General features: G+C 37.1%; 1 protein-coding gene across 1 annotated transcript in view; it reads left to right on the top strand.

Annotated features, from left to right (window-relative positions):
- PPM1L (protein phosphatase, Mg2+/Mn2+ dependent 1L) overlaps positions 1-15056 on the top strand; it is a 317259-nt gene that overhangs the window by 185703 nt on the left and 116500 nt on the right. The window contains exon 2 of the mRNA XM_082625596.1: positions 11782-11956. Coding sequence (XP_082481722.1) covers positions 11782-11956 — 175 coding nt within the window. The remainder of the gene's footprint in view (positions 1-11781; positions 11957-15056) is intronic.

Genomic DNA, 15056 nt, shown 5'->3' with positions numbered 1-15056 from the left:
CAGCAAGGAGCTTTTGGCTGACTCCCTGAGGGACTGCTCTATTGTCATAGCTACAGAGTCCTTTTTGATTAATAATTCATGCGTGTTTTATAATTTGTTATAACAGTTGGTCCCATTGGCTTCCTGAATCCCCAAGGACATTTTTAGTTAGCATGGAACTTTCTAGAATACATTTGTATAGCGCTCATGGAAGTTAAATTTTTGTCAAGCTTTATAGCCCAACATTCAGAAATGGAAGGGAATTTTATCAGTAATTAATTTCCTTTCAAATAGGAAATATTTTTCTTTCTATAAACAAACGTTTTTCTTCTAATGATCTCAAGTGTATAGAATGTTAAACAATATCTTACTTCTTTTTATAACTGCTGAAGACAAAGGAACTCACCTATCACACAAATTTAACAAGACCACTCTGGCTGAGTGCTGCTTGTTTTCTCGACAGGTTTATGAAGAACTCTGCTGGTTGGAAGTTTTTATGTTGCCATCTCTCAGGAGAACTTAGGTGTGTGTATGTGCTTTAAAATTAAAAAAAAAAAAAAGAAGGACCGTGGAACTAATATAGTATGGCCTGTTCCCCCTGACTCTCTGGAATATGTGTGGTAACTGAGGGCCAAAGAATTTATTAATCATCACTTTAGTAGTAGTAGTAGCGAAATAACCTCAACTTTTCTTTAGACTGTAAAAAGATAAATTTTTAATCCCTTAGAGTTTGAATGTAGATTTCACCAAGAAAATAAGATTAGGAAGATGGACCACATGGCTAAACAGTATTTGATACCGCCGTACTGCGAGATATATATATAGATAGATAGATCTATCTATCTATCTCTATCTCTATATATATAGATAGATATAGATAGATAGATAGATAGATATATAAAGCCTCCATCTGCTGTCAGGGAAGCCATCATTCAAGAAATGGAGTTTTAATTATATTTTCATGCTATAGCATGCTTGGTGCTACCATGTGAATATGCCTCAGATTACATATGGATCAGATGACTGATAGAGTTATTAAAGGTTTGTCCCTTGAGGAATCCTGGAGGAATTGTCCTGAACCTATAACTTAGCAGTCATCATCTTAGTGTTTAAACTAAATGAAAACCTCACTCTCCATATTAAGTAGGTTAGGTTATATGGCTCCGAGTCCCTAGCATGCTGAGTGTTATGCCCTCTGTGGTGGTCATTTTGCCACACAACTGACTAGCATTTGCACATCCACAGCTTTGGTTCTCCAGAGCAATCTCAAATCTCCATAATAAGCATAGGATAGCATTGACACACTTCAGTTTTAAGTCTGAGACTTTTTCCTGATGCCGTGTGTCTTGAAGGAATCAAATTTGCCTTCTTGAGGCAGAATTATGAATTCAGGAGTGCAAGATGGTCCTCTCAAAGAGGTTTTTCTTATTTAAATAACCCCTCCAGGTTAGAGGTGGCAACGACTAAAAATGGAAAGAAATGACACTCTTGGCAGGCGAGAGAAAAGAACAACTCCCTTGCCTCTGTCCTCTTGCTGGTGGGCAAGGGCGCTCACTCTGACTTTGTTTTGAAGTGCCTGGAGCCAAAGAGCAGTTGTCAAAAGTTAATGGTAGGGGCTTCCCTGGTGGCGCAGTGGTTGAGAGTCCGCCTGCCGATGCAGGGACACGGGTTCGTGCCCCGGTCTGGGAGGATACCACATGCCGCGGAGCGGCTGGGCCCGTGAGCCATGGCCGCTGAGCCTGCGCGTCTGGAGCCTGTGCTCCACAACGGGAGAGGCCATGGTATGTTACCCTAAGAAAGATGGATGCCAAGGTGGACCTAGGTAAATTCACATGCTGTCCATGCTGGCTGCTGTCAACTCAGCACATGTGCATTCACCTCCCTTCAAGGGCAGGGCAACCTTGTCTGCGATAAAAATATTACCTCCTTCTCTCTTCTGTCTTCCTGTGGCACGAATTTTGAATGATCTGCTTTATGATCTCTCTTTTATCTCCTGAATACCTAGCAATCATCCCTGAGGTACTGTTTCCTAAAATTCAGCTCTTTTCTACTCAGTATTTGCAGAATTGATTTCCCACCTAACCTCCCTTGTGTGTCTTCCTCATTGTCAAAATCTGCTTCTCCTCAGAGGGTCACTGATCAGATGCCCTCGGAGCCAGATATAGAACCTTATTGTGTGTGGCATCAATGTTAAATTTAGCCTTAGCATGGGTCCCAGGATCAGCCCCTTTGCTTTAGTCTCCTTTTGATCCAGTCTTAGAAGCCTGTGTCCATTCATAATCGACACTCATATCAGAAGCAGCAGCACTGTGTGTTCCAAGCCAGGCATATATATTGTGTAAATATAAACTGAAAGGCGCCGCCATCAATTATTCATCCCATTCATTTCAGTGGAGCTTGAGGATGTTTCTCTGCCAAATTACTGTGTGTGTGTGTGTGTGTGTGTGTGTGCACATTAAATAAAATGAAGGGGGAAGGGTAATTTATAAAATCAGATAATTGGAAAGATATTAAAATCCTGAAACTTCTTATCTTGGCAAAGCACAGCCTGGACCATCCTTGAGGCAAAAGTGGGTATTTCTTCTTAAGATGCATTTTCAAGGTTTTGTAATCTTAGAATCTCATCTGTTGGTTTTTCAAATTTGCTTTGAAATTGGGTCTTTACATCAGGATCAACATTTATAGCAACTCATTACAAACTTAATGATAAAATCCATTCCCTGATTTTAAAAATATCTTCTAAGTAAGAATTTATTGAGTATAGGGAAAGCTTTCTTTCCTTTGAATACCATACCTAATTTTTTAAAATATAAAATTGTATACTGTATACTAGGTCTTAGACTTGGTAATAAAATAGAACATTTGATTGAAAAGAAGGGGGCAAAAAACCTCCTACAACTATGAAATATGCAGTACTAAATAAAAATTGTAAGGCATGTTTTCATAGTTATGGACATCAGAAGCCTATTTTTATTTTAAGTCTGTTAAAGTTAAAATGAATAGTAACTTACCCTTTGCAAAGTCCTAGAGGAAAATACTAAAAGTGATTTGAACATAGTTCTAATTTACTCCTGATCTTTCTCTAATGGAGGCTCTATTAGAATTTAATTTAATATCATTTAATATCTTTACTTGGAAATAGCTTTTGCCTCCCTGGAACTTGTAACCAAAATCATTAGTATGATATTTTTCTTTGGAGTTCTATAAAATAATACTTTTTCCTCCTAGAGGTTTTTCTTTTTTTAAGGGGTGGTGGATATTCCATAAAATACAGAGAGGTGGATGGTTTTCAGGCTTACAGTTAAGTGTTCAAAGTAAATTTAATATGTTTCACTGTACTCTGTTTTCCCATTGTTTTCAATAGCATCTCTATCATCTTTAGCTTCCAGTTTTGCAACACCGAAGCCATTTTATGGGTTTTTCTTTTCCATTTGTCACCAAGCTTTGCTCATGTGCTCTTTTATTCTCTTCTCAATGGCTTTATCCTAGTCTGGGGCTGCTTTACTCTACAAAAGAAGGGACCACAGTAGGCATTGCCTTCTTTTTAAAATACAAAAATTTTTTTCTTTTCTGGTTCAAAAGAATTTGGTGATTCCTGCTCCAATCCACGACTCACTGCGTAACCAAGGATAAATTACTTAACCTCTCTGAGTCTGTTTCCTCATCTGTGAAAACCAGTAAGTGTTGTCATGAGGGTGAAATAAGCAAACACATGTGAAGCATTCAGCACAGTGCTTGGCACATAGAAAGTGGTCAATCATTTTTCTATTTTTTTTATTTTAGAAAATTTGGAAAATGAAGAAAACGGCATAGAGAAAAAATATCACCAAACTCTTACTAGTCTGAGATAACTAATGATGCATATTAACGTAATTCAACCATTTTCCCCTCATATGTGTCGTAAACAGACTGCTTTGTAATCTGCTCTTCATTATGAACGTTTTCCTACATTATTAGTATTCTTTCATAACATGATTTTTTTTTTTTTTTTTTTTTTTTTTTGCATTACGCGGACCTCTCACTGTGTGGCCTCCCCCATTGCAGAGCACAGGCTCCGGACGCGCGGGCTCATTGGCCATGGCTCACAGGCCCAGCTGCTCCGCGGCATGTGGGATCTTCCCGGACCGGGGCACGAACCCGTATCCCCTGCATCGGCAGGCAGATTGTCAACCACTGTGCCACCAGGGAAGCCCTATAACATGATTTTTAATAGCTGCATTGTGTTCCATTTCTTGGCTATCCCATGACGTAATTAACCAATTTGTAGACCAACTTTCATTATCTTGAATAATACTTTGATAAACATGTTTGCTACACAAGACTTTATGCTCATCTTTAACTTTTTCTTAAAATAAATTCCTGGAAAGACAATTACTAGGTTAAAAGTGTAAATTACTTTAAGTTTTTGTTACTTTTTTTCATTTGCTGTCCCCAAAGTGTCCTATTTATATTCCAATCACAGTGTAGAAGGCCATTTCCCTTTCCTTCAGACTTTTTACTTGTCTCCCTGCTTTAATCTTTCTCTCTTTCAGTGCATTTTAAACTCAACTCCAAGCACATTCTTACTCAGACAAGATTTGATAATTGACTCACTCTTTTTGATGTTTCGGTTGTTTCCTGTTACTAACTGCTACAAATCAAAGCTCCCGGTTTTAACAGGGAGTTAAAACTTCTCCACCTGCCAGCTCTCTCAGACTCCTAGTTTCATCACCTTCTTTTATGATTTCTCCCCATGAACTCACATTCATTCACTACTTTCTAGATTGCTTTTCTTTCCTCCAGCAAGAACTTCTTACCTCGAAACTGATCCTTAAACTCCACCGGAATGATTTCCTGATTCTTTTCCTTGTGCCCTCTTTAATTTCTCTCCCTAGAGGCCGCTCAGCACTCACAGTAGCTCATGTGTTAAACAAAATTCATCTCAAGATTCATGTCTGTTTTTGTGTTGGTTTGTAAAATATGTTTTTCCAGTGTTTCACCTGTGTGTGCTGTTTGCATGTTAAAACTGCAGGTTGATGGCAGAGGTCTGTTCTCCCAACAGTGTCAAATCTAATGTGCTTCACTCAGCAGACGCTCAATAAATTAGAATTGGCTGGCTGACAGGTTTTCTTTTTAAGATGAACTGTGAAGCATTTAGCAGCTTTTGAAATGCACTTTTATTTTTGCACTCTCCCTCCCTGTCCCCCACCAAACTCTTTCATATACACTGGTTATTTCTTAAAGAACATTCAACTGTTATAGTAAATAGCGTTTTAGCATAATGACCTACTAGGTCAGCATTCTATCCACTAGGTTCCCAGAATTTAGATCCTCAATCATTCTGCTTCTTTTATCTTTTTCATCCATTGAGTCCTTTTACAGGGTTGATACTCTAACCCTTTTCTGTCTTACAGACTGAAGTTGGCATGGGTAATATGAATGTATGCACATTCTGTAAGAAGGTGCTCTGGGCACCTTTTGTGCCCTACCTCACAAGCTTTTAGCTCATCTTTTTATTGTAGCTGTTAACCATCTTCCCAGGTGTAACCGGAAGAACTGATGAACCTGTGTCTTCCCCTTTCTGTCCTGAGGCTTCTCTGCCACCACATGGGGTATGTTTGGGAACCTATTCAGCAGTTCAGACAAGCAAAACCGGAATGCCCAGGAGGAGTTAACACCCCTCAAGGCAACCCTTCACTCAGACACAATTCTGAGGCATTCTACATGACTGCTTAGAGAATCCCTAGCAGAATTGAGTTCATTGCCAAATGAAGAAATAAAGGCAAGAATGGAAAAGATCAAACAATTATGGAGAGGAAGTCGTTAAATAAAGCTTCATATACAGCTTTGTATATGAAGTACATAATTTACCAAGTTGGCATGTGAATGATGATTTGGGTTTCAGCCATTTACTTCCTAAAATAATGGCTCCAATAATGATTGAAGACCAGGTGTACTTCCATTTGCCAGTAGAAAACCAGACTTGTATACTGTTTCTAGAATCATGAAAGGAAGTTCTGATTGCAGGCAAAGAATTATGAACTGTCCAAAAGTTTTCTCTAAAAGCTATCTCAAAGTCCCTGATTCTTGGATACAGTGAAGATATTAAGCTTCTGTGATAGAAAGTGCTGAACTGGGTGCTGGGAGAACACAAGATGTGTAAGATACAGTCTTTACATCAGCCAAACTGGGGAGCTAAAATACCTGTACCTCTACAAATACTTGAAAGACTGTTGGTTGCTATTAGGTGGGTTTACTAACAGAGTTTATAGCATTTGAGCCTACTTTGAAGGATGTGAAGGATTGGCCAAATCCATAATTTGCCTACTTTCACTCAAAGTTATTTTGAAGATACAGAATGATAACAGAATGATAAATTGCTCAGAAAAGTATAAAGTACTGCACAAATGCAAGACACTGAAAATGGTAACAAAGTACTGTTTCTGATAGTTAGGTTATAAGAATATGCAATTTAGGACTTAAACTTCTAGTAGCACTTATCATTGATTAAAGAATAGATAAGTAATCCTATATTTTAATTTTGTTTTTCACTTCATTTTTAGAATTCTAGTGAAGTTTTAAAATTTAAATTGCTATTTGTATTATCTATCACTTGTGCAATAATTCCAATCTCAGTTAATAATATGACAGTCTTTTTTTTATTGAGATATGATTGACATATTAGTTTCAAGTGTACAGCATAATGATTCAATATTTGTATATGTTGCAAAATGATCACCACTATAAGGTCTAGTTAACCACACAGTTATGCATTTTTTTCCTGTGATGAAAACGTTTAAAATCTGTTCTTTTATCAACTTTCAACTAAGCAATACAGCCTTATTAACTATAGTCACCATGCTGTACATTATAACCCCAGGACTTATTATTTTTTCACCCATTTTGCTCACCTCTGGCACCCACCAGTTTATTCTCTGTATCTATGAGTTTGGCTTTTGTGTTTTGGTTTTGTTTTGTTTTTATTTTCCACATATAAGTGAGATCATAAGGTATTTGTATGACATCCTGTTTTTTGGCATAGGTTTATGCTTGAACATAAGGTTTTGACTGACATTTGAATACATGTAGAGAATCACCTCAGTATAAAGGTGATTTCTTGAAATATCTTGATAGAAGCTCGTATTTTGCTAGAGTTGTTTCTTTCTATTCCTCTCAAAAATCTTTCCCAGAGGAAAGAACTCTATACAGTAGTCCCTCAGTATCCACAGAGGATTGGTTCCAGGACCCTCTTGGATACCAAAATATGAGTCACTCAAGTTGCATATTAAATGGTGTAATATTTACATATAACCTATGCATATACTTTAAATCATCTCTAGATCACTTATAATACCTAATACAATGTAAATGCTATGTAAATAGTTGTTAAATACAATGTAAATGCTATGTAAATAGTTGCTGGCATGACAAATTCACTCTTTGCTTTTGGGAACTCTCTGGTATTTTTTTGGAATTTAAAAAAATTGAAGTATAGTTGACATACAGTATTATGTTAGTTTCAGGTGTACAACATAGTTATTTGACAATCAAGTACGTTACAAAATGATCACTACAGTAAGTCAAGTAACCATCTGTCACCATACAAAATTATTACAATATTATCGACTACAGTCATACCTCCGAGATATCGTGGGTTTGGTTCCAGACTGCCGCAATAAAGCAAATATTGCAATAAAGTGAGTCACGAATTTTTTGGTTTCCGATTGCGTGTAAAAGTTATTTTTACATTATAGTCTATTAAGTGTGCAATAGCATTATGTCTTAAGAAACCAATGTAATGTAACTCAATTTAAAAATACTTTATTTTTTTTCATCCGCTGAGTCCACTGAGTAAGATAGTTAGGGAGTTTGTGATTGACATGTACACACTGCTATATTTAAAATGGCTAACCAACAAGGACCTACTGTATAGCACAGGGAACTCTGCTCAATATTACATAACAACCTAAATGAGAAAACAATTTGAAAAAGAATAGATACATGTATATGTATAACTGAATCACTTTGCTGTACACCTGAAACTAACACAACATTGTTAATCAAATATACTCCAATATAAAATAAAAAGTTAAAAAAAAAACGATTTGCAGGGCTTCCCTGGTGGCTCAGTGGTTGGGGGTCCGCCTGCTGACGCAGAGGACACGGGTTCGTGACCCGGTCCGGGAAGATCCCACATGCCACGGAGCAGCTGGGCCCGTGAGCCATGGCCACTGAGCCTGCGCGTTCGGAGCCTGTGCTCCGCAGCGGGAGAGGCCACAACAGTGAGAGGCCTGCGTACCGCAAAAAAAAAAAAAAAACAAAAAACAAAAAACGATTGGCAGAAACAATTTCATGGATTAAAATGAAGACTTTCTGAAAAAAAATACCTTATTGCTAAAAAATGCTAACCATTATCTTACAATGTGGGGTTGCCACAAACCTTCAATTCTTAAAAACAAACAAACAAAAACAAAAAATTGAAGCACAATAAAACAAGGGATGCCTATATATTCCTTATGCTGTGTATTACATCTCCATGATTTAATTATTTTATAACTTGAAGTTCGCACCTCTTAATCCCCTTCACCTATTTCACCCAACCTCCCACTCCCTCTCCTTTGGCAACCACCAGTTTGTTCTCTATATCCATAAGTCTGTTTCTGTGTTCTTTGGTTTGTTTGTTTGTTTTTTAGATTCCACATATAAATGAGATCACATAGTGTTTGTCTTTCTCTGCCTAATTTATTTCACTTAGCATAATACCATTTTGTTGCAAATGGCAAGATTTCCTTCTTTTTTATAGATGAGTTATATTCCTTTGTACATATATATACCATATCTTCTTTTATCCATTCATCTATTACTGGACTTTTAGGTTGCTTCCATATCTTGGCTATAGTAAATAGTGCTACAGTGAACATAGGGGTGTATATATATTTTTGAATTAGTGGGTTTTTTTCCCTTGGGTAAGTACTCAGAAGTGGAATTGCTAGATCGTTTTGGTGGTTCTATTTTTAACTTTTTGAGGAACCTTCATACTGTTTTCCATAGTGGCAGCACCAATTTACATTCCCACCAACAGTGCACAAGAATTCCCTTTTCTCCACATCCTTACCAACACTTGTTATTTGTGGTCTTTTTGATGACAGCCATTCTGACAGGTGTGAGGTGATATCTCATCGTGATTTTGATTTGCATTTCCCTGATGATTAATGACGTTGAGCATCTTTTCATGTGTCCGTTGGCCATGTGTATGTCTTCTTTGGAGAAATGTCTATTCAGGTTCTCCACCCATTTTTTAAATGGATTTTAAAAATTTAATTGTATGACTTCTTTATATACTTTGGATAATAACCCCTTATCAGATACACCATTTGCAAATAGCTTCTCCTGTTCATTAGGTTGCCTTTTTGTTTTGTTGATGGTTTCCTTTGCTGTGCAAAAGCTTTTTAGTTTGATGTAGTTCCATTTGTTTATTTTTGCTTTTGTTTCCTTTGCCTGAGGGGACAGAGCCAAAAAAATATTGCTAAGATCAGTGTCACAGAGCGTACTGACTGTGTGTTCTTCTAGAAGTTTTATGGTTTCAGGCCTTAACGTCTTGAATCCATTTTGAGTTTATTTTTGTATGTGGTGTAAGAAAATGGTCCTCTTACTGAGGCCACACTGGTGTGCAGGGCTGGCCCCCAGTACAGCTGGCTGTAAGGACTGGCTACAACTGTTGCAGGTGTTCTGGTGTGCCGGGCTGACCCCTGGGGCGGGAGCCGCTTTGGGGGGATGCCAGTGCCTGCCAAGGGTGCCCGATGGGATGAGCAAGGCTGAGGGCCACGTTGGAGGAGCTCTGGTGCTCTCTGAGGTCACCTACCTGGGCTTATGGGGCAGGGTTTCTTTCCAAATATTTTCTATCTGCAGCTGGTTGAATCCACAGATGTGGAACCCGCAGATACAGAGGGCTGACTATACATGAAGTCATACTGTTTTAGAAATGAAATGCCAAAATTTAACTCCACTATAGTAAAAAATATAGGCCCGTTTCCAAGACCTCCACCATGACCATGATTTGAATTAAAAGAGTAAATCAGTGGACACAATAGGAAGGAAATGTGTGGTATGCTTTCAGTTATACTGAATACACCAGTATTTGTTCAATGTGCATTATGGAATTATTTCCTGTACCTCATAGATATTTCCAAGGAAAAAAATTAAAGACACGTGTTACACTGAATAGCAAGGTAGTGTGAATTTTAAAAGAGTTATTCTGCAGTATGTCTCTTCATTTTCCATTGTCAGGAGAAAATTGTTATGAAATTCTAGAATTAAATATGTTGTGCTAATGTGCTGAGTCCATTTACATTCTATGGAATAATTTTATTTGTTCTGCACTAGCTGGCTGGCAGAGAAAATGAACAGTGTTTGGTGATATTTTAAGTTGTAATTTCATCAGCAACCGACTTAGGGGATCCAAATATAAATCTGGAAATGAAGTGTTGTGTGCTATATTTGGCTACTCTGAAGACTGAAATATAATTTTTCCACCACTTTCCAGTGAGTTTTTCCTGAGAAGTCAGTTGTCATTGTTCTGACAAGTTTCTTTTCATCCTAAACTGTGCTAACATTTAGAAGGAAAACTACGAAGGTTCTTTACCAAAAGAACATATTTTAAAGATAATTTTTTTTAATTACAGGAATTTTTAAAAAATATTAAACTATGTAGATGTGTCTTCACCTTATTCTGGGCCCATACCCCAGAGACAATCCTGTTTAACAGTTTCTTTTATTTTAGTTTTCTAGTGATTGTGAGTATAATTTTAAACAATATATGTATGCCTTCATTTATTTATCAACCTTAGACCCTATACATATGATGGAGGACTGCACTGTAAGAAGATGCCAAAACTCTTGGCATTCTCAAGAGATATGTTTTAAGAATTTCAATTCTCCTGAGTCATACATGCTGCCGTATTACTTAATTTCTCCCTTAAAGTTCTATTTAACTTTAACTGTGATTCTTAACTGGAAGGGAGAAGAGGGTGCTATGGCCCCAGTCCACCAGAAGAATGTATCAGAATCTTTGGGAAGGTCTTTTTCAAAGTACAGATGTCTTCCTTCCTACCTCCAAGGGAAGCTTGCTTACCTGGTTGAAAGTCACTGTGTGTAATTTCAGATGTTACTAGTTGGGAGTACACTGTGCAGATAATGTAGAAGCAGCGGGAAAAAAGTTAAGAATAATATATATAAAGGCCAAGATATTTAAGTGGTGAACAGTTCTTTTCAGGTTGAGGCATCTTTGTTTTAGTTCTTTTTGTTTTCTGTTTCTCCTATTATTCCATTATCAGCCCTAGCAGAGGGCTTTCCTTTTTGTTTACTTCACAAGAGTTCCTGCATAAGCATTAATGAGCAGAGAACAACAAAGCAAAGCAGAGGTTTGGATGCCACAGCATAGGATGGCTTACTGCTGAGATGAGTTACTAGCTTATGCATTCTAGATTAGGGCGAGTCAGATTTATATCCAGTAAAATTACTATCACAGGACCTTTTGGGTTCAGTGGAATAGCTGAAACTCTGAGTTCAACTCCATGAATGCCAACCCATCATCTTTTGTACCTTTAAACCTGATAGGAAACTCTTAGAGGTCTTTAATTCTGTGTATTTGAAGATCAACCTTACTTGGTACAGTGGAGTCTAAAAATGACTACAGTGACAAGGATGTGATTGTCTAAAGGGTTGGTTCCACAGTACTTTGAGTTCTCACTACAGCACCTGAGGGGAAGTGAAAAGCCTAAGATGAGAAATACTAATGGGGTTCTCTACTTGTTTTATCTGCAGACGGCAGCTGAATATGTAAAATCTCGACTCCCAGAGGCCCTTAAACAGCATCTTCAAGACTACGAGAAAGACAAAGAAAATAGTGTATTGTCTTACCAGACCATCCTCGAACAGCAGATTCTATCAATTGACCGAGAAATGCTAGAAAAATTGACTGTATCCTATGATGAAGCAGGTATGTTGGTCTTTAATAGACACACACACACACACACACACACACACACACACACACACACACACACACAATGTTTTTTCCGTGAAAAAATTTCCTTTTAGATTTTGGTTAAATTAGGTCCTTTTCTTTGGTAGAAGATGAAGGGCAGACTAGATTCAAAGTTACATAACATGGATTAACAGTAAGTTTCTTCTCTGCAGTTTTAGTATCAAAGATTTCATCAGGAGATTTCTAAAAATGGCTCTTAAATATCAAATCCCTTTAAAATTTTGGCTCTTTTTTAAATGGAATTGTTCTGGCCTTTTATCAACCATGTGCTCCTGTTGACTTAATCTTTTAAAGTGTCACTTCAATTTTGGATACCAGCTGAAAACTTTTACATCCAATAATCCAAGAACTGTTAGTTGCTTCAAGTGTTATTTTTTAATTTCAGAGATCTTCTTTTCTAAAGCAGTACCATTTTTTTCCTGAAGTTTCAAGCTGAACTTCACTTTCTTTTCCTTAAGCTCCTCAGATGAATCCTAGCCCCTAACACCACACTGGACACTTTGGTTCACTGCCTTCCATAAGTTCATATTATCCGAAGGAGCTTATTAATGAAGGCCTGGATAGACTTCCTTACAACACCATTTTATCTATTACATGGTTTGTTGGCTAAAACCTAATTTTAATGAAACCAGTGCAGTATTACTTGGAATTATTAAAATCTTTAATAAAATTAAACTTATTCAGGAAAAATATCTTGATTAAAATTGTCATAGCACCCCTGCCCGCCGCCCCCCCCGCCAAGAAATGGAGAAAAAAGTATGGGAAAATAGGTTTCTAATGGTCAAACATTGGTAGTATTAATTTCCTTTTTAATACCAGGAGCTTCTGTTTTTATTTCTACAAGGAAGTTGTTATTTTACATCTTATTTTCTTTCACATGATCTTAAACAGTCTCAATGCTGACATTCTTAACATTTGATTTCAAGCTTGAATAGCAAACAGAAGAGCAGATTTTTAAAAAAATGCTGCACATGCCTAACCACTGATGCAGTTTTTCTAGTTATTAAGCTGTCCACATTTTCATTCAACCTTTTAACCTCTTTACATCCACATGATAGATACCCATTTCTAGCCTCACCCAGGACAACATCTCTACTCTCTCTGATTCTCCTTTGCTTTATTATGTTTTCCAGACACAATGGCTCTCTTCTGCCTATTGGGTATTTATTTATTTGGTCTCTGTATTTGTCTTGCGTTTAACATTCTTCTCTTTGGAATTCTCATTCATCTCCTCTCTCATCCCCAGTGGAGTAAAGTAAGGCTATGATCAGCCCAATCAAAATAATATTTAAATTTTCATAGCATCTCAGAGATCATAGAAGTCAAATAGTCCATCTACTTCCTGTCCCCATAATCACTTTTTAAATTTTATTGAAGTATAGTTGATTTACAATGTTGTGTTAATTTCTGCTGTACAGTAAAGTGATTCAGTTATATATATATATATATATATATATATATTCTTTTTCATATTCTTTTCCATTATGGTTTATCACAGGATATTGAATATAGTTCCCAGTGCTATACAGTAGGACCTTGTTGTTTATCCATCCTATGTATAATAGTTTGCATTTGCTATTCCCAAACTCCCAATCCTTCCCTCCCCCACCCCACTTCCCCCTTGGCAACCACAAGTCTATTCCCTATGCCTATGAGTCTGTGTCTGTTTCATAGATATGTCCATTTATGTTGTCGTTTAGATTCCACATATAAGTGATATCATATGGTATTTGTCTTTCTCTTTCTGACTTACTTCACTTAGTATGATAATCTCTAGGTCCATCCATATTGCTGCAAATGCCATTACTTCGTTCTTTTTATGGCTGAGTAGTATTCCACTGTATATATGTACCACATCTTCTTTATCCATTCATCTGTCAGTGGACATTTAGGTTGCTTCCATGTCTTGGCTATTGTAAATAGTGCTGCTATGAATGTAGGGGTGCTTGTATCTTTTCAAATTATAGTCTTGTCTGGGAATATGCCCAGGAGTGGGATTGCTGGATCATATGACAACTCTATTTTTAGTTTTCTGAGGAACTTCCATACTGTTTTCCACAGTGGCTGTATCAATTTACATTCCTACCAACACTGTAGGAGGGTTCCTTTTTCTTCACACCCTCTCCAGCATTTATTATTTGTAGATTTTTAAATGATAGCCATTCTTACTGGTGTGAGGTGGTGATACCTCACTGTAGTTTTGATTTACATTTCTCTAATAATTAGTGATGATGAGCATCTTTTCATGTGCCTGTTAGCCATCTGTATGTCTTCTTTGGAGAAACCTCTATTTAGGTCTTCTGCCCATTTTTCGATTGGGTTGTTTTTGTTGTTATTGAATTGTGTGAGCTGTTTGTATAGTTTGGAAATTAGACCCTTATTGGTTGCATCATTTGCAAATATTTTCTCCCAGTCCGTAGGTTGTCTTTTCATTTTGTTTATGGTTTCCTTTACTGTGCAAAAGCTTATAAGTTTGATTAGGTTCCATTTGTTTATTTTTGCTTTTACTTCTATTGCCTTGGGAGACTGACTTAAGGAAACGTTGGTATGATTTATGTCAGAGAATATTTTGCCTATGCTCTCTCCTAGGAGTTTTATGGTGTCATGTCTTATGTTTAAGTTTTTAAGCCATTTTGAGTTTATTTTTTGTGTAGGGTGTGAGGGAGTGTTCTAACTTCATTGATTTACATGTGGCTGTCCAACTTCCCCAATACCACTTGCTGAAGAGACCGTCTTTTCCCCATTGTATATTCTTGCCTCCTTTGTCAAAGATTAATTGACCATAGGTGTGTGGGTTTACTTCTGGGCTCTCTATTCTGTTCCATTGATCCATATGTCTGTTTTTGTGCCAATACAACAGTGTTTTGATTATTGTAGCTTTGTAGTATTGTCTGAAATCTGGGAGGGTTATGCCTCCTCCTATGTTTTTCTTTCCCTCAGGATTGCTTTGGCAATTCTGGATCTTTTATGGTTCCATATAAATATTAGGATTACCCATAACCATTTTATAATGAGAAAACTGAGACCCACAGATTTGCCTCAAGTAACACAG

Source organism: Mesoplodon mirus (genome assembly GCF_964341445.2).
Source record: "Mesoplodon mirus genome assembly, chromosome: 6".
In the NCBI taxonomy this organism is placed as follows: Eukaryota; Metazoa; Chordata; class Mammalia; order Artiodactyla; family Ziphiidae; genus Mesoplodon; species Mesoplodon mirus.
The sequence above is the reverse complement of the archived record's forward strand: the minus strand, read 5'-3'. Positions and strand labels throughout refer to the sequence as shown.